This window comes from Oryx dammah, unplaced genomic scaffold (genome assembly GCF_014754425.2).
Source record: "Oryx dammah isolate SB20612 unplaced genomic scaffold, SCBI_Odam_1.1 HiC_scaffold_7, whole genome shotgun sequence".
Classification (NCBI taxonomy): Eukaryota; Metazoa; Chordata; class Mammalia; order Artiodactyla; family Bovidae; genus Oryx; species Oryx dammah.
This window is the reverse complement of record NW_024070191.1, coordinates 12822221-12848905: the sequence shown is the minus strand read 5'-3', so window position 1 is coordinate 12848905 and position 26685 is coordinate 12822221. Positions and strand designations below refer to the sequence as shown.

The 26685-nt window shown below is 47.2% G+C and overlaps 1 protein-coding gene across 2 annotated transcripts; it reads left to right on the top strand.

Annotated features, from left to right (window-relative positions):
- Positions 1–26389, top strand: DCTD (dCMP deaminase). 2 transcript variants are annotated; one of them, XM_040243023.1, is made up of 6 exons: positions 1–76; positions 2054–2168; positions 2510–2645; positions 20980–21096; positions 22443–22539; positions 25090–26389. In XM_040243023.1, the coding sequence occupies exons 2-6, from the start codon at positions 2061–2063 to the stop codon at positions 25166–25168; spliced, it is 537 nt and encodes a 178-aa protein (XP_040098957.1). In that variant the 5' UTR covers positions 1–76; positions 2054–2060; the 3' UTR covers positions 25169–26389. The 2 variants fall into 2 exon arrangements, with proteins under 2 accessions (XP_040098957.1, XP_040098956.1); XM_040243022.1 differs by lacking the exon at positions 1–76 and having other exon boundaries at positions 1599–2168.
- The last annotated feature ends 296 nt before the right edge of the window (positions 26390–26685 follow it).

Below are 26685 nucleotides of genomic sequence, written 5' to 3'. Positions count from 1 at the left end.
TCGGCTGACTTCCTTCCCGGGCGCGCGGCGGGACGGCGGCGGCGGCGGGACGGCGGGGACGGGCACTGGCTTGCAGGTAGCCGGCCCGGGCCGGAGGGGGCGCGGGGGCGGCGGTGCGGGCCACGTGGCGCGGCCCGGGCGCGTGGAGCCCCGGGGACTCCCCCTGTCGGTTATACCTGCTGCCGGGGGAACGCGTGCGGGGTCGGCCGCGCTCGGTGCTTTTCGCGGCGGGCCCCGCGGCCTCCGAGACGCCTTCTCACCGCAGCGGGAGCCGAGGGCGCGCGCCGGGGCCCCTGGGGCGGGGGCCCTGGAAGTCACTTCCAGCGGCCACGTGTGCAGCGGGGCGGCGGGCTCCGGCCGGGGATCCGGGCGGGAGGAGGGCGGGTTGTGACCCTGCCGGTTGACCAGCGGCATCTCCCCGGACCTGTGGTCCTCTTGTGCTTCTAAACCGGTGGCGAGCGCTAGACCAAACCGGGGTATTAAGTTCCCCTCTCCTTCCCGTCTTCGCCTTCTTGTTTGGTAAGCACTCATTCCGGGGCCCCCGCAGCGAGTTTGGGTGCTAACCTTTAAACTTTGAACGAACGAGTTCGGGGACATCCCCGGTGGCTCAGTGGTAAAGAGTCCCCCTGCCAATGCAGGAGACACGGGTTCTATCCCTGGGTGGGGAAGATCCCCTGGAGAAGGAAATGGCAAGCCGCTCCAGTATTCTTGCCTGGGAAATCCCATGGACAGAGAAGCCTGGAGCCCTGCAGCCCACGAGGTTGCAAAGAGTGGGAGGTGACTGAGCGACTGGCGACTAAACAACAACAAATCGGATGGTTCCCAGTGGATGGTACCCAGTCGTAGGCACCCTCTGGCGCTGCTCCTAGCTGTAAGCGTCACAGTTGGATCCCGAAGCGGAGCTGTCGGGAAATGCTCACCTTTCTTAAGCCGGGATGCCTAGGCTTTCTCCAGACTCACTGAAGTCGGTTCCTGTGTTGCTCTGCTTCTTTGCTCTTGTTTTCCTCTCCAAAAGGGCCCCTCCCCCTTACTGGCAGTTTTAGCCCACTTAGGGGCTCTGTCCCCGTTGTGGAGACAGTTTCTTCTCCTGAATGTAGCCCAATGTTACTGAAATCTTGCCATAATCATAGCGAGAGTCTAAATAGTTTCTCTTCGTTTGAGTCACTACTCAGGGTGGATAATTTCTGTCCCATCTGGGGAAACTAAGGGAAGGGAAAGGATAGGGATCCAGGAATATCACAGCTAGGACGGAGTCATATGGAACCTTCTGGCATGGATAGTAATCCCACCAGATTTAGGGCGAGTTACGTAAGTTCTTTGAGTCTCTGTAAGAGGGGTGTGAGTTAATTCAGAAGGAGCCTTCATTGAGTTGATATGTACAACCTTTAAGAGTATCTGAAATAGGTTGTACTTGGTAGATCCGGCTTCCTGGGTGGCCCTATTGGTAAGAAATGTGCCTGCCAGTGCTGGAGACATAAGAGACATGGGTTCGATCCCTGAGTTGGGAAGATCCCCTGGAGAAGGAAAAGATAACCCACTCCAGTGTTCTTGCCTAGAGAATCCCCGTGGACAGAGGAGCCTGTTGGGTTACAGTCCATAGAGTCACAAAGAGTTGGATGCAACTGGAGTGACTTAGCATGCACGCAGGGTAGATTAGATGGTCAAAAAATGTTCTCTTTACCCTTGCCCTCTTGTGCTGACATCATTTGATAACGGAGAGAGGTGAAAGATGAGAATGATTTGTAGTTCCGGCATGTGTAGTAACTTGCAAAAAAAAAAAAAAAATCCTATGAGAAAGTAGTAAATAGATACAATATTTGGGAAGGTGCAGCTGCACAGGCAAACTTTTGAAACAGTTAACTTAATATTTTTTTTTTTCTTAAGACCACAGAATGTCCAGGGTTAATGTGCTGTGATGTCTGATTGATAAATGTCAATAGAAATTGTTTTAAGTTTGGAGAGCCAAAGCTGACGTGTGCTTGGGTCGAATTGGAAAGCAGATTGACCAAAATGTGTTTGTCGACTGCTGTTTTGTTGGGTGTTTGCCTTCTAGACCCAGCATGAGCGAAGTTCCCTGCAGAAAACGTGATGACTATCTCGAATGGCCTGAGTATTTCATGGCGGTGGCCTTCTTATCAGCACAAAGGAGCAAAGATCCAAATTCCCAGGTAAGCGAGTTCTGCAGGAGAATGTTTGGACACTGGCAGATAGACACAGAGATGCCCACAAGTGAGCAAATTACAAAAGGAAGAGGCTTTGGGGACCCCTGCCAACTTAGAAAAGCAGAGTCAATCTACTGCCTTTTGCACAGCATTCCTGCCTGCTCACATTTTCCTGTGAGAGAGTAAATTGTCACACTCCTCTGTTCACTGTCTCTCATACCCCAAGGAGACAGAGCTCTTGGCCTGCCCATTCTGGAGCTCTGCAGGCTTCTGGTCTCATTTGCTGCTTCTGCAGTGGCAGACCGGCCCCTCGAAGTCATCAAGCCTTTGGGCGTGTTTCCCCGCAGGTCGGTGCCTGCATCGTGAATGCAGAAAATAAAATCGTGGGCATCGGGTACAATGGGATGCCAAATGGGTGCAGCGATGACCTCTTGCCTTGGAGGAGGACAGCGGAGAACATCCTGGATACCAAGTACCCTTACGGTAGGGCACGTTGTGTGTTCTGTCCTGCTTGTGGCATGGCCTCGGTGAGGGCTTACATACCAGGGATGGCCAGAAAGCATCGTCTCCCTTGCCAGTAAAGAAAACAAATCCTACTGAACTAGCCCAGCTTCCCACCCTTTTCCCTTAAATTCTAAAGAGAGCCAAGGAGTGGAGGTGTGGCAGTGGCTGGGCTGGGCAGCGTTGCAGGTGGCGGGCGTCTCTGCAGAATGCTGCAGCCTTGGGGGTGGCCACTGTGAAGTGGGCACGGTGGCCCCTGCCTTTTGTGTCCTGGCGACTCATGAACGGAGCCAGTTAACCAAGTACCAGCCTGGGCTTTGCTCTGATGAGGAGCGGCATGTATTTCCACCTACCGAGGACCTCTGGCTCAGGCTCACCTCTGGGAGGCAGGACACACACTATGAGCTGGGCGTTGGGTGAGGGATGACGCGGTTGCCTCCTCCTGTTCTCTGGGGCGCTGCACTGCCAGGGTGGACGGGGGTCAGACCGCAAGCCAGATGCGTGGAGCCAACCCTGGGCCTGGCCACCTCTGGTTTTTATCGTTAAATTAGGGAAGGATGCTTGTGGCCCATCTGAACCCCAGGGAGACTCCCTTCAGAGATAAGCTGGGAGGGCCCAGCAAGCATCCTTTTCTTCCTTGAATTCCTTGGAGAATATGAAGCTAATGCTGGGAAGAGGTGCCTTGGGCTTCATATGCTGCTGAATTTCTTTTAAGGCGTGGACTTGTGTTTATGAACAGATCGCCTCTGCTGGGAGTCACGTAGATGGGGGCCACCCGAATGGGAAAGATGTGCTTGCGGGAGATGAGTGCAGGCAGGCAGTGAGTTCAGGTGTGATGTGAGCCCCTTCTGGTAAAGTTGGCTCTTGCCTGTGAGGTTTTCCTCTGGAGTTTTTCCTCACGAAGAGCTCCAAGTCTCCGTTTAGCTGAATTTATGTATTTTTTACTAACGTTCCTGGACCTTAATCATGTTAAATACGCCCCGTAACTTTCGTCTAAGCTGTTTCAGGGCAAGAAGAAAAACGTGCCCGGAGGTGGAGAAGGAATTGAGGAATGAGACTGGGGAGAACTACGGAGCACTCTGGGTTCTCAGGGAATCAGACACAGTTTGGTGCTGCAGGGGGTTTCATAGTCGGGTTAGTTCATTTCACTCCCAAACCTCTGGAGGAGTAGAAAGGGCAGGGTCCCAGGGAAAAGAGGGTAAAACTGCCTTCTCTGCCTCAGCTGAGAGGAGTGAAGTGCGGGAAAGATGGGCCTACATGTTTTAGAAACTTTTGGTCTTCTTGCTTGTGATTCTGTGTGCTTTCAATAAGAAAGAAGGGAAATGGTTCGTTGTTTGTAGGCACATGCAAAGGTGATTTCTCATGGGACAGTCCAAGGTCCCATATAAAGATCACAGAAATGAGTCAGTGAATTCAGAGTCCGCGCTGAAGGGTGTGAGTACCCCAGCCCTTATTCACTGAGTCGGGACAGTGCTGAATTCCTGATAGAGGGATTCTTGGGAGGTGTCTCTGGTGCTGAGGCTGGTTACACAAAGAGATGCCAGTGGTCGCCTGGGTGTAGAGGGCTCCTCATGGGTTACTGAGCTCAGTTACTCATGAGCTCAGCTTACTCACAGTAAGCTCAGTTACTTCCTAAAATGCAGATTCTTTTTTCATTTTATGACTTAAAACAATTAATGACAAAGTTAAGTGACAGTGTCTGGAATTGTGTGGGCTTGACCTGGTGGACAGACTGCTATTTCAGGAAGGAAAGATGATGTGTCCATCCCTATAAAGGAGCTGTAGAGATGATCTAGATTCTAGACCACTGATTTCCTAGTTCTTCTGATTATGTAGTGAAGGACAGAGGAGCCTGGCATGCTGCAGTCCACGGGGTCACAAAGAGACACTACTCAGCAACTGAAGGACAACAACTGATTATATGAGACCCTCTTTTAAATGTCAAAAAAACTTCCTAAACCTCTTTATAATGCTGGTTAAACTATGAATAACCTCACGGGTTACTCCCAGTGGGACCTGTGCCTTCTTCAATCACCAGGAGCCCCAGGCACATTTCTGGCAGTGACCTAGAAAGCCCAAGGCTTTGCAACACACTTACCGCCCCCTGTCTCCGACTCCCGACTTCCAGAACCTCTCCAGTAGCTGATTGTGTTTGTTCTGAGACACTTGCCTTTTGTCCAAGTTCAGAGCTCCTTTCCAGGAGGAATTGGAAAGAAAGAGAACCCATACAGGCATTTGTCCAGCTTCTCTGATTGCTTTTTATTGAATGCTTGCTGAGTTTCATGGCACCGGTTATCTGTCTGCATTATTTTGTACTATTCATGTGATACCTCTAGGTTTTCTAAGCTCTTTGCCCCTTACTTATCAATTATTCATTTTTACATGGAGCTGTGTTAGAATGTAGACTGTTTTCTTTCAGGAGAGTGAGCTTGTAATTCAATGTACCATAAAAGTCGGAGAAGGTATTAAATGGTTTTTTAAGAGGCATTTAGTATTACTACCATCGTAACATAGGCGGAGATGGGCTTTAAGTCTAAACAACTATGACTGGCTGGAAACCATATACTCAGTTCCCGTCTTTTTCAGGGTTTCGGGCCACAGAGAAGTAAATGTTTAGGTAGCCTTGGATGTAATAGAAATGTTTGGTGATAACTGACTAAACTGCAGATTCTTTTTTTCCATTTTATGATTTAAAAAAATTAATGACAAAATAAATGACAATGTCTGAAATTGTGTGGGATTAACCTGGTGGACTGCTATTTCAGGAAGGAGAGACGATGTGTCCATCCCTATAAAGGAGCTGTAGAGATGATCTAGATTCTAGACCACTGATTTCCTAGTTCTTCTGATTATGTAGTGAAGGACAGAGGAGCCTGGCATGCTGCAGTCCACAGGGTCACAAAGAGTCAGACACGACTCAGCAGCTGAAGGACAACAACTGATTATATGGGACCCGCTTTTAAATGTAAAACAAACACTTCCAAGACCCCTATATAATGCTAGTTAAACTATTAGTATCTTTTTTAAAACCTGAGGTATAATTGACATACACACTTAGATTAGTTGCAAGTATATGACATGATGATTCATACATACCGATATTTGATAACGTTTACAGAAAATTGTTTTTTTTCTTATGATGAGGACTTATAAGATCTTCTCTTTTAGCAACTTTCAAGTGTGCAGTACAGTAGTATTAACTTCAGTCACCATGCTGTACATCACAGTCTCAGGACTTATTTTATAACTGAAAGTTTGTACTTTTTACCCCCTTTGCCTGTTTCTCTGACCCACCTCCCGTCTCTGGCAACCATCCATCTGTTCTGTGTACCTGTGACCTTGTTTTTATTTTTTCGATTCCATATATAAGTGAGGTCATACTTTTTCGTAGTATCTTTTGAGTCAGAAAATCCATGATGACAAAGAGTTGTTTATCAGTAATACTTTGCATTAATCTGAACGTTACTGAACAGCATTTGTACATGTTTGGAAAAAGTGTAGGTAAGTGCTGGATGTCTGTTTGCCAGTCTGTGGTCCTGTACCCCTGGAAGAACCTCACTGGTGCCTTGGGGTTCATGCCCACAGGGTCTAAGCTGCCCACATCATTCATGGTTAGGAATCTGCAGGCCCAGAAACGTTAAGTAACTAATACAACACCACACAGGCGGGTGACATCATCTAATGCTGGGGCTGGTGCTCTGTGTTTCCTGCAGGGAGGCACAGGAGTTCAGCTTTGCCGAAATGGGTGGATCGAGGCACAGTGGGCCTCCCATTTTCGTCTTCTCACTATGCACTTGAACAAATAGAGATTTCCATGAAACGACCTGCCAGAGGTGGAATGCTCAGGTGGTTGGTGGCCTGTATCTAGGACGGGGTAGGAAGCCATATACACCTGGTGTGCCTTCACATTGCTGCAAAGGGGAGCTTGGGAATTGTTTAAGTTTACCAGTGAATTATACAACTTAGTAATTCTCCTTATTAATGCTGTAAATTTGGAAGTCACCAGTCTTGATTGACACTTTGTGGACAGGAGGTAAGCACAGAATACGTGTGTCAGAATAGGAAGACGGGGCTTCTTCTGGGCCAGGTCTCTGGAGAGGCATTTTTAAAGGGTGTTTCTGTTCTTCCAGGCTTAGGATCAAAACTTCAGGAAACGATTTGATGATAATGTAGTATTAATATGGAAAATGAAAATTCCCCCTGCCAAGGAAACTGCCTTTTATCTCATCTCTTTCCCGAAAAATCCAAAAGATAGTATGATGTCAGTTAACAGTATCAGGAAGAAATCAGCATTATTATAGTGACACCTTTTCACATGAATGACAAAGAAAAAAAAAAAAACCCAGGAAGGAGCAGATTTATCTAATTTACCAGGTAAAAACCTTTGGAAGGCTTTGATTTTCATGAGGGGGTGGTTGCTAACCCCAGGATGAAAAATTCAGCTGACATTTTCCATTCGTTTCTCTTTGTGGAATTCATCAGAGTGAAGCACATTTAATCAAAATACCAATTTTATAAAATGGAGGTGAAATACTTGTGGTAATGCAGAGATCGCTCTTTCTGTGGGTTTTCATAAGCGATTTTGATGACATGGTTTACAGACCAAGTGTTGGCGTGAAATCAGCTTCTTTCTTTCTTAGGAGCCGTTGTTAAACTTTGTGTTTGTAAAGGAGCTCCTCATGCACATCAAGCTTGCCTGGGTTTTCTTGCCATGCTGGTTCCCACTGGAGAAGGGATTCGTGGGGAAGCACATGTCTGCTTGGCCTCCTCTTCCCATCCCGGTCAATCATGAAGCCAGGATTGCTTTGCCTGTTGCTTTGCCCTTTTCATCATGGAGGGGACCATAGTCTTGATGTCCCAAGAGGGTGGGTAGCCCTGTTCTCTGATGCATCCGCTAAACATGGCGATGTGGGGCTTTTTCCAGAGTCACTTCATATTTCTGCAGAAAAACTCTAAAAAGGGTATAATGCTGGGAAGGAAAGTGCTGGAATTAATTAAGGCAAGAGTTGAACATGGCAGCTTGAAACAGTTTTGCCAGTATGTGGCAGTTCTTCTTTCAATTTTATATTTAAATGTAATCTTTATTTTTCAGATTTAGCATATTGTTAAGCATGCATAGATGTCATTTTCGTGATTTCCTTAGCCGTTTACCTTACCCCCTTGAACACTGACATTTTCCTTACTGCCACGCACGTGATATATTTCTTTGGCATCCAAAAGGTTAGTCTTGAGAAACTAATTTATCAAGAACTTAGGAGGCTGATCCTTCTTAAGCTGTGGCTTCCTCACAACTTGTAGGAGCTTCTTAGTAATTAAGATCAAATTTGTTCCCTCAGCTGGTTGAAATTGAATGCCCTCTGGTTCTGTTAGGCAGATCCATGGATTTGATGACTTGCTGTTTCTTTTCCTGCAGAATTCTAATTTCACTGGTGGCAGCCCCCAACCCCCCGACCCCTGGCCCTGGCCATCCAGCACTCGTATCCTGACAGTGGGTCTAATTAGGGACTTTGTACAAAATAACTAGTGTAATCAATGGAAAACCTTGGAGCAAGTTTACAGTAAAGAAGTAAAGGAGATCGTTCTTATGAAAAGAGGGGCAAACTTGGGTTTCAACCATGTACAGTCTTAGACAAACAGGGAAACACAATGGCTTATGTATGAGGCTCCCCCTGAAATTTAACCGGCTTAACATAAGTGTATTTCATTTTCAGGTATAAATGTTTATAAACATTTATAAAATGTCCTTAGGAAAGAACAAATCATGATTTTATTCATTTATTTGACTTTTATCTGTACACTTTTTTAAAGTTTTTTGATGTGGACCATTTTTAAAGTCTTTATTGAATTTGTTGCATACAGTTTGTTACAATAGTGCTTCTGTTTTTATGTTTTCTGTGAGATCTTAGCTTCTCCACGAGGGGCTGAACCTGCACTCCCTGCAGTGGGAGGCTAGGTCTAAACCCCAGGACTGCCAGGGAAGTCTCATTACCACACATTTTAATCTATAATTCAGGGCTAATTATTTTCAAAGAGCAGGAGATTACTATTTCACTGTGAGTATCTAGAAAGGATGTATAGTAACTATGACTAATACCTGGCTCTGTGGAGGCAATGTAGGAACAGCTCAAAGGCTCATCTATGAGATCAAACCTACCCATGAAAATACACATATTGGCCTTCGGTTATAAAGAGTCTGTTTACTTCATGGAAGTTTATAATAAAACTTAAAATAATTCAAGGTTAGTGATTTCCAAAGTGATGACCAGGAAGCAGGCTAAAGTTCTCACTGTCTCTAAATAAAAGGCTTGCTGAGAGATTAATAGCCTCTATAAACCTTCAGGGCCACATTCAGCCTCGTTCAGGCTGTGTCAGTGTACCAGCCCATTAATTATCTGAATGATAAATATAACTTCTTTAATTCTCTACACTGATAAGCTTTTGCTTAGAAACTCTGTGTGACCAGGCAGTGTGCTGACAGGGAGCAGCTGACTCTGATGAACCTCGGGGTCTTTATCGATCTATTCTGTGTCAGTTATGCTGATTTTGTTTGATCTGTTCTGAAACTGGCCTGAATTGTTAAGGTTTTTTTTTTAGTTTTTTTTTTTTTTTTTTTTTTATCAAGACTCTGTCTTTCATAAACTGTGTTAATGCTGTCACTGATACATATTTTCTCCCAGAAATACACACCAAAATTTGGTTCCTAGAGATTTTTGCAAATATTTATATTGTTTTTTGCTTCTGCTTCTTAAGGGACTATTGTTTTATATTTGCATAGGACTGTGCAAACCTTTAAGATGCATACTGGCTAAGAAAAGCTGCACAGTGCTTAAGATGACAATTATCAGGTTCAAACGAGAGAATCCTCCTAGGCTGACTGTCCAGAGCCTGGGCTCCAGGTGTGGTGTGTGTAAACCCAGGGGGATTGTGGGCTGTCAGATATGCAACTTGACTTTCATGTCCCAATATCTTTATGAAATAAGTGATTACTGAGGACTCCGCCAGTTCTAGACGTCTCCAGAAAAATTAAACAATATAGCTTTGATTGTATTTAATCAGGGTGCAGTTTCTCTGCTTAGGGTTTTTTTTTTTTTTTTAAGGCATTCTGGAAGCATCTGGGGTGAGAGCTACAGCAAACGGCTGCTGATGGCAGCGACACAGAGGAACATGCATCTGTGCGTGTGGACAAATTAATAGAGAACAGGCTTTATACCTTCCCCTGCTTCCAGCGATTCAAGTCTGCTCCAGTTCTGAGATGTATAAACCAGATGGAGATGGTACACACAGGCAGGAGGGGACAGTTAAAGAGTGTTTCATCCACAAACAGATGAAAAAAAGGTTGGCAGGCAGCAATGAAGAAGACCCCACGTGGGTGTGCGTGCTTGAGTCTCTCAGTCGTGTCCAGCTCTTTGTGACCCCATGGACCGTAGCCCGCCAGGCTCCTCTGTCCATGGAATTCTCCAGGCAAGAATACTGGAGTGTGTTGCCATTTCCTACTCCATCCCATCTGTAAATACAAGAAAATATATGAAGAGAGGAGACATGCTTAGTCAAGAGGTGATTCTAAGACCAAAGAGAAAGAAGGGACTGGGGAGTCCTGTGAGTCAGTCCATCTGGTGGTGTTTATGGAAACATGGATACTGGCCTGGCTTCAGGAAATCCCATGGTAACTGGAGAATTTGGGGGTTGGAACGTGCCCGTCTTCTCCCTGCTCATGTCTTCTAACCATCTGATGCACGGGTCCTGGCCAGTTAGTGGAGGTGTGAAATTTCATCTCTGTGCTTCTTTCAAATGATAGATGCCGCAGTAACTTTAAAATATTGAATAAGATAACCGAGCATGAATTTTTAAATTCTGCAATTAAAAGACTTTGTTCAAAATGCCATTAATTTTGAGTTTAGGTGGGAAAGAGAAGCAGAATTCCTCCGTGTCCTTTTTCCTTCTGCAAGTGAATTATAACTTTCTAGAAGTTGAAATAAGTACTAATGAGCCCTCTAGTCTTGTATCACTTTGAGTGGTCTGTTGCTGAGTTCTTGAGGCTTCTTGCTTCCTTTTTAAAAAATTGTAACTGTATTTTATAATAGATGATGTCTTCCCACGTATGTTCACCTATAGTTATTCATTTACTCAGCAAATACTTACGGGAGATTCTGTGCTAGGCACTCAACAGCAGTAAACAATGACTGTGGTCTCTGTGTTCAAGGAGCTGGCAGACTAGTAGCAGAGCAGGTGGATGGGACTGGGATAAACAGATGTTGCTGAATGTTCTTTTTGAGAAAGTGAGCGTTACCTGGAGATCTGAAGGATTCATTGGGCCCCATCAGGTAAGGATGGGGTGGTGGGCTGGTGCTGAGGGATGGGAAGAGCTCTGGTCCCAGGACCTAGGTCTGGGGTCAGAGTGAGGGAAATCTGGAGCCGTGAGGTTGGAGGCGTCCATGGGAGCTCCCAGAGAGGGTGTGAGGTCTGTAGGGTGGGTGTGAGAGCAGAGGGTGAAGTCCGCGTGGCCTGTTGGCCTGGGGTGACTTCATGGGGATGGGTGAGGGAGAGCACGCAGAGGCCGGGCCCTGGCCGTGTCCCTGGGAGCCACGGGTGCTGAGGCTGATGGGAGCGGAAGGGGCTGCAGGGAAGGACTGTGACGTTAGGGAGCACACCGAGCATGTTTCCAGAAGGAGTGAGGGGCAGCCACACCAAAGGCTGCCGAGAGGGCCAGGGAGGTGGGAAAATGCCCGTGCGGTTCAGCACCACGGGGTCATGCCCACACTGCAGAGAGCAGCTCCGGGCAGCAGGGAGGGTTGAAGGTACACTGGAGGCAGGTGGAGGGCACACACCAGGTGAGGCAGTGGGCAGAGCAGATGGAGATCCGGTTTTGAGATGTCTGGGAAGAGAGCAGGATGACGGCCAGCTGGGGAGCTGGGATGCGGCAAGGGAGAGGTTTATGTCGTCTGACCAAGGGGAGGGTCTGGTGTCTGTCTGTTTTTGCAGCACATAGTTGCTTGCAGATGGGAATACTCCAGGAGAGAGAGAGAGATTGATGAGGGATGTGAGAGGGCTGGTCCCCAAGCTCATCGCTTAGTGATGGGGGAGGACGTTGTGTGGGGATAGAGCCTGTGACAGCCGACCTTCGGTTCCTGGAGTTACAGGTGGGGACGTGATTTTCTTGGGCTCCAAAATCACTGTGGACAGTGACTGCAGCCATGAAATTAAAAGATGAAGATGCTTGCTCCTTGGAAGAAAACCTATGACTAATCTAGACAGTGTATTAAAAAGCAGAGACATCACTCTGCCAACAAAGGTCCATATAGTCCAGGCTATATGGTTTTTCCAGCAGTCAAGTATGGATGTGAGAGCTGGACTATAAAGAGGGCTGAGTGCTGAAGAATCGATGCTTTTGAATTGCGGTGTTGGAGAAGACTCTTGAGAGCCTTGGATAGCAGAGAGATCAAACCAGTCCATCCTAAAGGAAATCAATCCTGAATATTCACTGGAAGGACTGATGTTGAAGCTGAAGCTCCAATCCTTTGGCCACCTTTGATGTGAAGAGCTGAGTCACTGGAAAAGACCCCAATTCTGGGAAAGACTGAAGATGGGAGGAGAAGAGGAAGGGAGAGGATGAGATGGTTGGATGGCATCACTGACTCAGTAACCATGAGTTTGAGCAAGCTCCAGGAGATAGTGAAGGACAGGGAAGCCTGGCGTGCTGCAGTCCATGGGGTCACAAAGAGTCGGACACGACTGAGCGATTGAACAACAGCAGAGGTCGTGGCGGAGAGGCGTGGGGGTGGCATGGATACTGGGGAGTAGGGAGAGGCGTGGTTGTGTTGGGAGGGGCTGAGAGCTGCCCGGGAAGTATGGGGCAGGGACAGGAGCTTGGGTCTCACCCGGGAATCTCGAATGATCAGTTCAGCCCCCTTTCCTCCGGCCGAGTCAGGATCAGCATGTCACCCGAGGAGGCATGCCTGATGGAGCTGGGGCAGAATAGAACCCACGTCATGACTCCCGGTCCAGTGCCCACTGGTCAGTCCCAGTTCACCCTTAAAAGCTGTTAACCCTGGATGGGAGTGGGGGAGCTTGACTGTTGGTATCACGATGCTGTCCAATGGTGATGCGCGTCCCCATTCTCCCTGCGCTGCTTCGGTACCTTTTCAGCATCAGACGAGTCTGCATTGCACGTGCATGGTGAGAAGGGAGCTGGGCATGGCTCACCCAGCGGTGAAGTGCAGCGTTTCCAGCTCCTCCTCCCTCTGACCTGATTGTGTGCCCTTAGCACACAGGGAGGCAGCGTAATTAGAGTTCCCGGGGCTGTGTTATCAGTAATGGAAACACCACAGTCAGAAGTCTCTTTAGCCCTAAGCACTACCACTGGGGCTAAGTGGCTCCCCTGGGTGCCCTGAGCTGCTCGCCAGCAGCCTCAGCAAGAGGAAGGGGGCAGGGGACAGGGCCCAGGACAGGGGACGGAGGGGGAAGAGATGTCTCCCCTCCTGCCTGCCCTGCTGAGCAGCTGGGGGCCACAGGGTATCAGGTGGGCAGCGACGGGTCTCAGGAAGGGGCAGCAGGCGCTGATGTTCACCAAGTTCACCTTTGGGGCTGCACACATTGCATGCATGATGGTCTCAGAGGCAGGTCCTTTTCTTTCATTTTCATAGGCCAGGAGGCTGAGCTTCATGGGATGCAGAGGGTCACAGAACTCGCAGGTTGGGGTGGGGGGGCAGAGTCCCTGAGAAGAGGGCTCAGATGGTAAAGAATCCGCCTGCAATGCAGGAGACCTGGATTCGATCCCTGGATCGGAAAGATCCCCCTGGAGGAGGGAATGGCAACCCACTCCAATATTCTTGCCTGGAGAGTTCCATGGACAGAGGAGCCTGGGGCCTCCTATAGTTCATGAGATTGCAGAGTCGGACACAACTGAGCGACCAACACTTTTTTCTAAAGACACGACATAATTGCGGGTTTCTAAGTTGGCTCTCCCTTTCCCCTATCCACCTTAACCTCCAGTCCGTTAAAACTCTGATAACAAATCCAGTCGCTGCTTTGCAGATGTGGGAACTTCACGGACGCGAGATGAGACACAAGAGTGATGAGGAGTGATGTTGTTGAAAGCCAAATTGTAGCTATGTTTGCTGTGGATTTGGGGGATAACGAACAGTTTATAACCTTTGTGGGGGTGCTGGGGGGTGGTCAGGCAGGGAGGGAGTCACTTTTTGTTTTTGTTTTTAACTTTTTCTTTTGTATTGGAGTATAGCCGATTAACAATGTTGTGATGGTCTCAGGTGGACCGTGGAGGGACTCAGCATGCATACACATGTATCCATTCTCCCCTAAACTCCCCTCCCATCCAGGCTGGCACATCGTATTGAGCAGAGTTCCCTGCTCTGAACAACATCACTCCTCATCACTCTTGTGTCTCATCTCGCGTCCGTGAAGTTTCCACATCTGCAAAGCAGCGACTGGATTTGTTATCAGAGTTTTAACGGGTCCTTGTTGGCATTCCGTTTTAAATACAGCAGTGTGAACCTGTCCAAGGGAGGGCTTCACCTTGCAGGCTCCCCTACTGTTCAATTACTGACTTGAAGGACGGGTCCTTTGGAGGCTGGTGGTGATGGATGAAGCCCTGTCAGGATATCCTTCAATAATTAAGAAACAGGTAGTGGAAATTCTGTCTTAACTCCTGAAGCAGGGAAGCAGCCCCTGCATGGATCTGTTGGAGGAGTGGACACACGTCCACCCCTCAGCGGAAGCCCCCCGTCAGGTGTCCAAGGGGGTCAGCGGGTGCTTCTGCTCCAAGAGACGGACCCGGGTGAACCCCTCGCTTCCCTCTATGACACCAGCAGTAAAAACACAAACCCTGCTTTCCAGAAGGAATGCCAAAAAAGCTCTGTCATCAGAAGAGAAGTGGAGTACCTTGAAAGAATTAACACTGAGTTATTTATTTTTTTTAATGCACAGATCAACCTTGAACTCTGGCACCCCATTTTGTGTCAGTTATTAATTGCAGGGTGAAGCTTCCCACCTATTTCTGGCCCTGAGCACACCCTTCTTGGTTCTGAGTCCTGACCCTCTGTCTTGGCAGCGAGACAGACTGTCCTTACTTTAATCCTGGGTGGCCTCGCTGCCCCAAGAAATGTCACGGCTATCAGTCAGGGGCCCAGTAGTGTCCCCAGAGACACCGAGGCCTGTCCAGTGCAGCCTGGGGAGCGCTGGCAGAAGGCAGGGCGGGCCAGGCTGAATTCAACAGGTGCCTTGCGTCTGGACCGTTCACTCGCCCCGACACTGCTTGCTCCCCAGCCTGTCCCGCTTTCTAGGTCAGCCTTGGCAGAATAGCCCTCAGGCCCTTGAAAGTCATTTTCTTCAAGTAAAATCCTGTACTACTAACGAGAAGGAATCTTAAATAACCTGGAGAGTTCAACTGGAATAGAAACTTCATTTTCCTGACCCCAAATTATATCAGGACCCGGTAGCTCCCCTCACGTCCTAGCAGCCACGTGATGATTGGTTTGGGCTAGAATCACATTATCAAATTATTTGTGAAGCAATTAGCAGTTGTTTAGCCTTTATTCTGAGGCTTCTTTTTTTAAAAAAAATTTAAGTAAACCTTAATAATGCTACTGTCTAAAATAGATATTGTATTAGTCTTACATCAAACGAGATGAAAGTTAAATCTATAAAATGTTAAATCTAACGAAGGATGGAATATATCCTGTTAATTTGTCAAACTTCCAGAGAAACGCCTACACGAGACAGTAAGGATTAATCAAGCCCTAGTAAGAGGGAATTTGAAAAATACAGTTTTCTAATTATACAGTCTCTTCTCAGTGGGCCAAGGTTAATGCGTTCTGAATTCTGACAGTCGGTAATATAAAAGAAAAAAGACCAAAGCATATGAATTGTCTTATAATTACCTGAAACAGAGGTTCTCCTAGCAATCAAGAACTTTTGGAAGCATCAGTCTGATATTTTCAGCATTTTATTCTTTCCCTTTTTAGCAGTGTTGAGAATCAGTGAGGGTTTCTGTGTCACTCTTTGTGCCTAACAAATATACATGTAGTATTTGGAGACTTCTTTTGCTTATTGCTCAGCCATAGGTGAGTAATTCTGGGTAAACAGAAAATGAGTCTTGTGTGTGTGTAACAATTTAACTGTCTTCTGAATACTTCCTAGACACTGTGTCTCTTTGGAATACTTGGTCCTGATGCCCGCAGTGAATGTGGAAACCAGGCTCATCTTGAGATCAGTAACAGAACCATCCTCCTTGCTTGGTTTTTGTGCTCAGGCCTGTTTGTAGTTCCAGCTGAAGCTCTTCTTAAGCTACATCATAGAAATGCCAACACTCAAAAAGATAAAGGCATCCTTTAACTTAGTGTCATCAGATATCTGCAGAGTGTTTACCATAGTGGACTCAGCCCCCCGCCCCCACGCCAACCCCTAAAGAAGAAGTCTGAGGAGAATATGGGAAATTGGGGTTAGAAATGTAGATTTCAGTGTTTTGCAAGTAGATCTGCTCTCTGAGAATCTATGAATGGATGAATTCTCAAAGTCGACCATTGTGGGAGGAAAACCAAAGAGCAGGATTGCACCTTGGGAAATGCCCAGAAGCCTGAGAGCAGGGCAGAGACCCACAGAGACAGGGTCTGGTGATGCTGAGAGGGCTGGTGTGGGGAGAGGGCTTGAGAATTAGGTCCAGGAGAGCAGGGAACCCAGAGATTGAAGCCAGAAAGGGACTGGATTCGGGTAAGGAGGAGGCTGCCTGGCGGGGTGTGGGCACAGCCTCCTCCATGCATCTCTCCGCAATGATAATCACTTTGGGAGCTTGGAATTGGCCCCGGGGGAGTATTTCTACCACAGAAATTGGCAGATGCTACCCCCTAGGGCTTAGGTTTTTTTTTTTTTTTTTAATAGTTGGTTATATACATGTCCCTTGGACTGCAAAGAGATCAAACCAGTCAATCCTAAAGAAAATCAGTCCTGAATATTCTTTGGAAGGACTGACGCTGAAGCTGAAACTCCAATCACTTTGGCCACCTGATGCAAAGAACTGACTCATTTGAAAAGACCCTGATGCTGGGAAAGATTGAAGGCAGCAGGGAGAAGGGGACGACAGAGGATGAGTTGGTTGGATGGCATCACCGACTCAATGGACATGAGTTTGAGCAAGCTCTGGGAGTTGGTGATGGATAGGGAAGCCTGGCGTGCTGCAGTCCATGGGGTCAAAAAGAGTCGGACACGACTGAGCAACTGAACTGAACTGTATACACTGGCACGTTACAGAGGTCAACAGGTTTCCATGAGCTAGTATTTCTTAAACTTTTTACATGGCGATCCAGCAAATAAAGGTTATACCCAGAACAGTTTTTAGGAACTTACTTAACTTTGCCAGGGCAGTTTTGGAGGGGAAACGAGGGTCAGGGCCACCGAGACTGGAGGCGGCGGAGCTAAAAAGTCAGCCAGGCCGGTAGACTTTCAGACCCGGGGATCCAGGCTGATAGCACAGGGGGGCCCCTGAGTGTCAGGTGCTTCCAGGGGCGGGGATGGGGGGCTTCTCCCCTCAACCCTCAGATGCAGGCTCGAGAAGCAGGTGTTAGAGTTCAGTGGCTGGGGCAGGTGTTGGATGCATCTGGATTTGGAGGGGTGCACAGGTTGGGTTAGCCAGGGCAGCGAAGCGTGGGTGGGACGCCTGGGTTTCGCTTTTGTCTTGTCTGGTTTTGACCATGCAGGATGGTGGATTGTGACTTGTTCCTTTACTCACGTGTGCCCAGCACTCAACCGCTTAAATGCCCGGGAGACCTCTTGTTTCTCTAACAAGAAGCTCTGTATTCTCCATTCTGTGATTTTTGTAGTTAAGAGACAGGAAGTCTGTTTTATAGTCCTGTGTATTACTTCTATAAACTACCCTTGATACAGGGATGTCGGATGCTCTTTCATGTGATAATTTTCATTAATGAGTCCAGACATAATGTTAAATTTTGCCCCAAACTACCTCCAATGAATTAGAGGAAGGTAGTTTCAATGTGACTGTTTTTAAGAGAGGCAAAAGAAGACCATATCCTGGTGTTTCCTAACAGATTCAGAAACTGCAGTTCTGAATATTAATGCCAGCACCATCAAAAAACAGTCATTAGAGGGGAAAGCATAGTTTTGATATTTGAATTTAAGAGGACCTTCTGTATTTTCCCCCATGTCCCCATCAATAGTTGGAATCTGAATTCCCTCCTTTATTCATTCAGTAAATATTTAACACCCATTATGTTCATGGCATAACATTGGGCTCTGGGGGAGTTACCGAGAACCTGAAAGGCCGGGCTCTGCCCTCAAGGGGCAAGTAAAAGAAACAATTATATCTAATTGTTTTTAACACTGAGCAGTGTTAATATCAGCTAGGGAACATCTTGGTCACCCGGGAGGGAAATGAGGCTACAGGGCCCCTCCCAGGCCAGTGCCCTGAGGGCCCGGAGCATCCCCCAACCCCGGGTTTACAGCACAGAGCCTCGGGGAGCCGGCTCCGGTCCCTCTGCAGTCAGCGAGGATTGTTCTCTGACTGGCTGTGATCTGATGAAACACAGCTTTTTTTTCCCCCTTTAGATTTTCTTAACAATGCCAGAGACTGTTCATTTCCACAGGCGGCTAAATCGTGGTTATTCATAGGCTAAAATGAGTGCCTCTCAACATCTCCAAAGAGGCCCTTGGTCAGCTTTCTGCCTGCAGCATTGCAGAGTTGCTGCCGTTTGCAGGGACACGTAGGACATCCCCCCCAAACTGGAGACCTGGGGAGGAAGCGGAGCGGGGTCTGTGTCTTGTCCAAGCCAGAGTAAAAGTGCATTGATTAAAAACAAAAAAGTGCATTGATCAAGCAAGCATGCCCTGGCTCAAATACATGAGCACCATGAGTTCAGGCCTCTCTTGTTTTAAGGCCTTGTCGACTGAGAAAAACTGAGATAAACTGAGATCGTAAGAGCTCTTATTCAGAGCTTATTCAGGGCTTTACTAAGGACTGTAGCCCAGGATTCAGCCTCTCAGGTAGGTCAGAGGAGCGGCTCTGAAGAGATAGCAAGGTATACATGATTTTGGCTAAGGAGTTTGTGCCATCAGTATAAGCCAGTCGCGAGGAATAGGTATCTCAGTTAATGAGTTTAGTGCTTTCCTAAGTCCTGAATATTTATTGGAAGGGCTGACACTGAAGCTGGAACTCCAATACTTTGGCCACTGATGCAAAGAACTGACTCATTGGAATGGACCCTGATGCTGGGAAAGACTGAAGGCAGGAGGAGAAGGGGATGACAGAGGATGAGATGGTTGGATGGCATCACCGACTCATTGGACATTGTTATGCCCAAGGTCCAAATCCCCAGAACTGAGAGAACAAGACATCCACGGCAATGTAAACGCAAAAAGGGAATTTATTGCCAGCTCGAGCCAGGGCCCCGGCCACATCCAACACAGTGGAGTGGAGCCAGAGCCCCGAGCCCTGGATTACAGCAGTATTTATAGGTTTAGGACAAAGACAGGGAATTGGCAAGGTTGGATTGGTTACAAGGGTTTCTTTGCATCTACTAATTGGCTAGATTTTCGCGCGCGCGGGCTTTCTTAGGAGATTTCTATCCTCGTCCCGACTGGCACAGACCAGGCTACGGGGAGCATGCTGACAGGCTGAGTCCTCCCGTCGGGGGTAATTAATTTTGATCCTGCCTGGGCAGTGTCTCAGCTGTTTCCGGGATGCTTGCTCCGGCCTATTTTAGTCATGGCCTCTATCAGGCCTCAGCAGACACGAGTTTGAGCAAGCCCTGGGAGTTGTTGATGGACAGGGAGGCCTGGCTGTGCTGCAGTCCATGGGGTGGCAAAGAGTCGGACATGACTGAGTGACTGAACTGAACTGAACTGAAGTATGGGAAGATTCATGAGTTCGGGTTCATCAAAATATGTTCTTGCAATCGGTACCTGATTTTTCCCTGAAAGATGCCTCCAACTGTCTAAGGGCCTGTTCCGCCTGCTTTCCCAGAGCCCAGAGTGCCTGCGCCTGTGCTGTGTCCTGAGTTCCTTTTGGGGTACACAGCTGCTGACCTGATCTTGTAGAACCGGTTGGTAAGCAGCATTTTTAGTTTTACAGCCTCAATGCTCCTGGAAGAAGATGCTCAGGGTAGTAGAAGGTGGATGAGTTGGAGACGGAGGGAGAGACCTTGGAAGGCCCTATATTAAGAATTAGGACTTTTGTATGATTTGGACCAGGGCCAGATGGTAATTCATTCAATAAACATTTACCTAGCACTGGTGTGCCTGGAATGTGTTGGGTCCCCCTGCAGATATGAGAGGATTCTATAAGGCAGTGTTTCCTCAACATGTCTGCAGAGAGAATCTCAAAAAGTCCAAAGCCCTGACCACACCCCAGACCATCAGCGTTCAGGTGTGGGTGTGTCCTCCCAGGGGGATTCCAACCGGGCAGACAAGTCTGCAAATCACAACCACAAGGAGAACAATTTTAGATAATGCAGCCAGAAACTTAAGTGATGTTATTAGAAAGCAATACAGCAGCCTGACAAAGCAGGTCGAGGATTCTGGCGTAGAGCCCAGTGGGGAAGGATTCTAGCTCCTTCCCAGGAGTGCCCTGTGGGGTTAGGTGATAGGAACAGTTCGCCAAGTAGCTGGGAAGATGGGTGGGCTGCAACAGGTGCAGAACAGGAGAGGAGGGGGCCTCCTTAACCCTGGACTTAGTCAAGCCTGGGGATGCCCTCAGATCACCTACTGGGGTCACTGACCTTTATAGCAAGAAGTCGACTTTCCATGGTCATTAAGTGGATGGATGTTTTTTGTTCGGGTGACAAACTCGTGGTTATCCGCTGATCTTTTTCTTGGGGGTGTGTGGACTGAGAACCATATGGAGCAGCAGATCCCTGGGGACAGAAATGCTTAGCTTCACTTCCTGATTCTTTTGCTCTTAAAATTGCTCTTTGCCCTTTTAATGGCTCCGGCAAATATCCCCGCGTGTGCTTATCAACACACAAATGGTGCTGGCAGTTCCATCCCCAGGGTCTCGTGGAGCCGTGAGCTCTTGCTCTGCATGGGGTGGGTGAAGACACTTGACCTTGGCCCCTCCTGGCTGTTCTAGGTTCCGACAGGCCCAGGGCTGCTGCGGTCAACAGTTTCGCTGCTCATCGCCAACCCGTCAGTCCAGGCGGTGCTTGTTTTTCAGTACTTTCCATCTGTAATCAATTTTTGAAAAATCGAGTCTATCATCTACGTGATTTCAGAGGGGCAAGTGGAATGCCTCAACACTATCAGCAAATTCTTCATGAGCTTGCAGTCTTAAGTTTTTCTTTCTCCTTCAAATCTGCAGTGTGCCATGCCGAGCTGAATGCCATTATGAACAAAAACTCAGCAGACGTGAAAGGCTGTACCATGTATGTCGCCTTGTTCCCGTGTAATGAATGTGCTAAGCTCATCATCCAGGCAGGTAGGACCCAGGCCGTCCCATTTGTCGCATTTGCATCTCTGCCTGCTCAGTGCAGATGTGCTTGATCTTAAATCGCTATTGTTTAGATCTGGATTAATTGCACCATCAACTTTGCAAGGTATTTCCCGTTTTATTTTTGAACTGTGCCAGGTATTCTAAGACTAATTGCATCCTCTGTGATTCTTAGCATGTTTTTAATTTAGTTTGCAACTTCTTAAACTGCAAGCTGCCAAAAAACAACACAGGCGTTGCATATAATTACTGTCAAGTTACCATTTTCTGACATATTGTGCATAGATTAGGGGGGAGGGAGAGAAGTGAACTTCTGTCAGAAACAAGGTCAGCTGGGAGTCTCTACATGAAATTTTAATTTGCCTCTAATATATGGTAGATACTTGGGACGTAAACATCTTTCTACATATAAACGTCGTTAAGACTCAAATGGTCCGACTTCAGGTTTTTCTCACGTTACGGTTACCACAAATCTGCACCATTGTGTGCTGAATATTTCACGTTTTTCAAACTGTCACATCTCAGATTCAGCTACACTTTATCTCCATAAAGCTCTCGGCTTGAGATTTAAAGACTTATCATGTTAGCCAGATGTGTGCTTTAACGGGGCTGTTTATCACAAGCCCATGGATCTCTGAGCAGAAGGGGTCTGGGGGATTCAGGATCTAGAGTCTCCGTTAAGGAACGTCGTGGGCTTCCTCACTGGTGGCGCACCATCCTCTGCGAGTTTCCTCGCCATCCTCAAGCTCAGAGGTGACGGTGGGTGTGTGGGAAGAGCAGCTTCCGAGGCTGCTGGAGGAGTGGGTGACGGTTGTCACGTGCCGTCCAGACTCTTTGCCCTCGTGCTTGAACCGCCCGGTGAGACAGGGAAGGAAACCAGATGGGCCCTTTGTCTTGGACTGGTCTGCTGGCTTGAACTGGTCTACAGAGTCTTACTTGGCAGCACACTGGTCCTCATCTCTTGATTGTGCCAGCCTTCTCTACCATCCCCACTAGCCTCTTGAGTTAAGGAGTCATTGCTTTGTGAAAAAAAGAATATTCGATTGCCTGCAGTAAAGAAAATTTGTTAATCAGATCAAGGCTTGACTATTTGACATGTTTTCACTTTGCATTTATTAAAAAAAAATCCATAAAGACTGGAGGGCAGATGACATATAATCCGTCCGCTGCTGTGTATTTGACAGCAGCAGACACAGGTGTCAGTAACTGGACGGAGTGTGCCGGTCCACTCAGGAAGCGTGACTCGTCAGACTCGCCCAGGGCTCCTGTCCACATGCCTGTTGCAGTGTCTCTGCATGCCCACAATGAGATTTCTTCCATCGTTGCCTTTTAAGGTATAAAAGAAGTTATCTTCATGTCTGATAAATACCACGACAGCAATGAGACAACAGCTGCGAGGCTCATGTTTGAAATGGCCGGGATCTCCTTCAGGTGAGTGAGGGACACTGCGGGGAGAAGGCACTGGGAAAAGCCTGAGGAAGACTACACGTTTGACCTTGTCTGCGGTTTGATTTCTGCCTGGGAGGCCTGACTGCCACACTTGGGAGCCTCTTGTTTTTTTTAATTGAAGCGTAGTTGACTTACAATGCTGTGCTAATTTCTGCTGTACAGCAAAGTGATTCAGTTATACACATATATATACACACACATTCTTTTTTTTAATATTCCCTTATGGTTTTTCATAGGATACTGACTATGGTTCTCTGTGCTACACAGTAGGACCTTGTTGTTTATCCATTCCATGTATGAAAGCTTACGTCTGCGAACCCCACACTCCACTCTGTCTCTCCCCCAGCACCATCCCCCTTGGCGACCACAAGACTGTTCTGTATGTTTGTGAATCTGTTTCTCTTTCGTAGATGTTTGTGTCATATTTTAGGCTGCACATATAAGTGATACCGTGTGGTATTTGTCTTTCTCTTTTCTGACTTGCTTCACATAGTTTGATCATCTCTAGTTGCATCCATGTGGCATCATTTCATTCTTTTTTATGGCTGAGTAGTACTCCATTTGGAGAAGGCGATGGCACCCCGCTCCAGTACTCTTGCCTGGAAAATCCCATGGACGGAGAAGCCTGGTAGGCTGCAGTCCACGGGGTTGCTAAGAGTCGGACACGACTGGGCGACTTCCCTTTCACTTTTCACTTTCATGCATTGGAGAAGGAAATGGCCACCCACTCCAGCGTTCTTGCCTGGAGAATCCCAGGGACGGGGGAGCCTGGTGGGCTGCCGTCTATGGGGTCACAGAGTCGGAGACGACTGCAGCGACTTGGGAGCAGCGGCAGCAGCACTCCACTGTGTATGTCTGCCCCATCTTCTCTGTTCATTGACCTGTCGATGGACATTTAGGCTGCTTCCATGTGCTGCCTGTTGTGAATAGTCCTGCTGTGGACATAGGGGTATGTGTATCTTTTGAGGGTTAGAGTTTTGTCGGGATACAGGAAGCACCTTTTTAAACATGATGAGTTACGGCTCTAAAGATTATCCTCAGGGTCGATTTTAATGGGTAGTGACAGAAATATCGGAAGATGGTGTAATGATTACACTTTAATGTTAATGGCTTCCCAGGGCTTGCACTAATTATTCTGGTAGTGACAAATTTTAAAATTCACATGTTTTGTTATATTAACATTAAACCTTTCTAAATTTTGCAGATGTAACATAACAACTCTGGCATAAAAAAATTTAAGGTGCAAGTAACCTGCTAGGTTGGAGCGCTGGGAATTCTTCTTACAGGAATAGTTTAAGTTGGGATTTAAAGTTGTTGAGATTTGTATGCTTTTCTTTGCTATGCACATATTGGGAGGTACATGTTACTTGCACGTCAGTCTGACCACCTTTGGTTTCTGGTAGAAACTTCCTTTAGACTGAAAACTCTTGAAGATGTTCCTTTATAGTATCTGTGGTCCACAACTAGGGTCCTTATAATTGGTAACATGGCTAACCTTTTGGATTCTTTAGGGATGTAGGTTATATGTAATGAATCTCTTAGACTATTGTGCCTGATGAGACACAAATTATTTACAAGTAGTATAGAGTCTGTTGGGTTGGGAAGATCCCCTGAAGGAGGGCATGGCAGCCCACTCCAGTATCTTGCCTGGAGAATGCCATGGCCAGAGGAACCTGGCGGGCTATAGTCCATGGGGTCGTATGGTAGAACATGACTGAAGCAGCTAAATAAGCAGCAGCAACAGCAGAGAATCTGCCTGCCAACGCGGGAGACACAGGTTTGATCCCTGGGTTGAGAACATCCCTTGGAGAAGAAAATGGCAACCCTCTTCAGTATTCTTGCCTGGAGAATTCCTTGGACAGAGGAGCCTGGCGGGCTATAGTCCATGGGGTTGCTAAAGAATCAGATACGACTTAGCGACTAAACAACAATAATTAGATATTTACTGTTTACTGATTTTTTAAGAATACGTTTAGTTCTCAAGTATGTTCTTTTTACCTTTTTGAGAAGATACATTAATGAGAAAAAAAATCTTGAGTTTGTTTTACTTCTGCATTTATAGAACATGATTTTTAAAATGACTGTTCATTAGAGCTGGCTGACTTTGGCTATGCACAAGAGCAAAAGAAAACGTACTCTTTTTTTTTTTGCTTTAGAGCGATTGCAGGTTGGCTGCATATATTTCCTAAACAATAAGATAAATCTGGTGGGGAAACTAGTCATCGGATGTCATGCCGTGCAGCTAAGTTGTTAGAAATCCTCTGATTCCCCAGTAATTCATGAACTCAGCCAGCTGACAAACACACAAACCAAGCCACCCCATGCATCTTTTTTTGTCTTTAGTCTTTTCCTGTCCGTGTTTCTCTCGGTATGGTGCACTCTAATTGGCTCCTATAGAGATAAAATATCAAGTGAATCCCAGGGAATTTTTTTTTTCCCTCCCTGCAGAAAATGTAGGTTAAGCCAAAGTAAACAAATGGCTCTAACTCCTCACTGGATAATGTCTCTCTATGTTTTGTTTCTTACTTTTAGGAAATTCATACCAAAGTGCAGCCAGATTGTCATTGACTTCGATTCAATTAACAGCAGACCGAGTCAGAAGCTGCAGTGAGTGCCATCTCATTAAATCTCCCGAAGATTGGGATTATCCTCTTCTAAGAAGCTGCTAATGCGTCTCATCTTGAAGTTACACATAACTTCTTAATAGCTGGGACGGCCAAAGTCGACATCTAAAGAATATAAAACCTCAAGTCTTCCCGACTCCCTCTCCAGTCTCATGGAATCTGCATCTGTTGAAACTCTTGATTTAGGATTTAAAGTAAAGGCGCCGCCCCCTCCGGTCTCCGGTCTCCTGGTTCACCGGTGGCTCTGCAGAAGGGGGTCAGCCGTGTGTCATCCACTGTTTCACAGCCACTCTTCAACACCGTGTATGCTGGCAACAAACAAATAATTGCGGTTGTGTTCCTTCTGGGATGAGCAGACACCCTGCCTGAACATCTGGCCTCGGAGGGAAGAGAGAGACCCATAGGACAGTAGCATTTAGACATTTGCTCTGGAGAGTTGAGGGGACGCCCCCACCCACCCAGAAATCCTGCAGGGGGTGCACCTTCATCCTGACGGGTGATGAGCGTCGCTGAGGCGGGGGTTCTTTCTCCACTTCTGCGGTCCTGCCATCCCCGGGGTGGTGGCACCCTGTCCCTCTAGGGGCTGGGGACCCTTGTTGTTCCAGCTTCTCACTCTTGGTTTGTGGGGGATGCAGAGCTCTTACCTTAGCGTCTCTGAGTAACGAGTTGCTACTGGAGGAGGCGGCCTGTCTCCCTGCCTCGCCCCAGGTCCCCACCCTGCCGGGTGGTGGGTTGTGTGTGTGGGCATGCACCTGCCGCCCACGTGCCACCAGGGTCCATTTCCAAGGCTGCCCTCTTCTCGCCTATCAGTGAAACGGGAGCAGGTTTCCGTTTCGTCCAGGTCTGTTGGTGACGTGAGCTCCTATGTGTGCCTGGCGCCCTGCCTTCATCATCAACACGAATCTCACCTTCCTAGTCACCGCCGTTTGGGGAATGGGTCACAGTGCACCTTGTCTTTAATCTCATTTAATTCTTATTAAATGCGCTCAGTACCTTCGTTGAGAAAATGGTTTCTTTATCCTAAAGATTATGACCGTTTTAAAAGACTCTCCTATTTTTATGAGTTTTTATTTTGTCTCTGAGGTTCTGTACTCCAGATTCTGGGGCATTTGTAATTTGGCTCCTTGCCAACATTATTAAAATCGTATTTAGAATCTGCCATGCCGAGGTATGTTCATTTTTATATTATAATGATGTGATCGACTCTGTTTCTGTTGTCTCCGGGTTGTCTGTGAAGCACGCTGTGTGTATTTTCTTTTATTTATTTATTTATTTTCCATCTAGCATAACCTGGCAGACAACATAAAAACCTGACCATAATGTGTTATCAGAACCCCAGGAAAACTCTTGGGAGGAAACTCCCACAGGAGGTGGTGGTGGTGGTTTAGTCTCTAAGTCATGTCCAACTCTTGTGACCCCATGGACAGAGGAGCCTGCTTCTCTGACCCTGGGATTCTCCAGGCAAGAATACTAGGGTGGGTTGCCATTTCCTTTTCCAGAGACA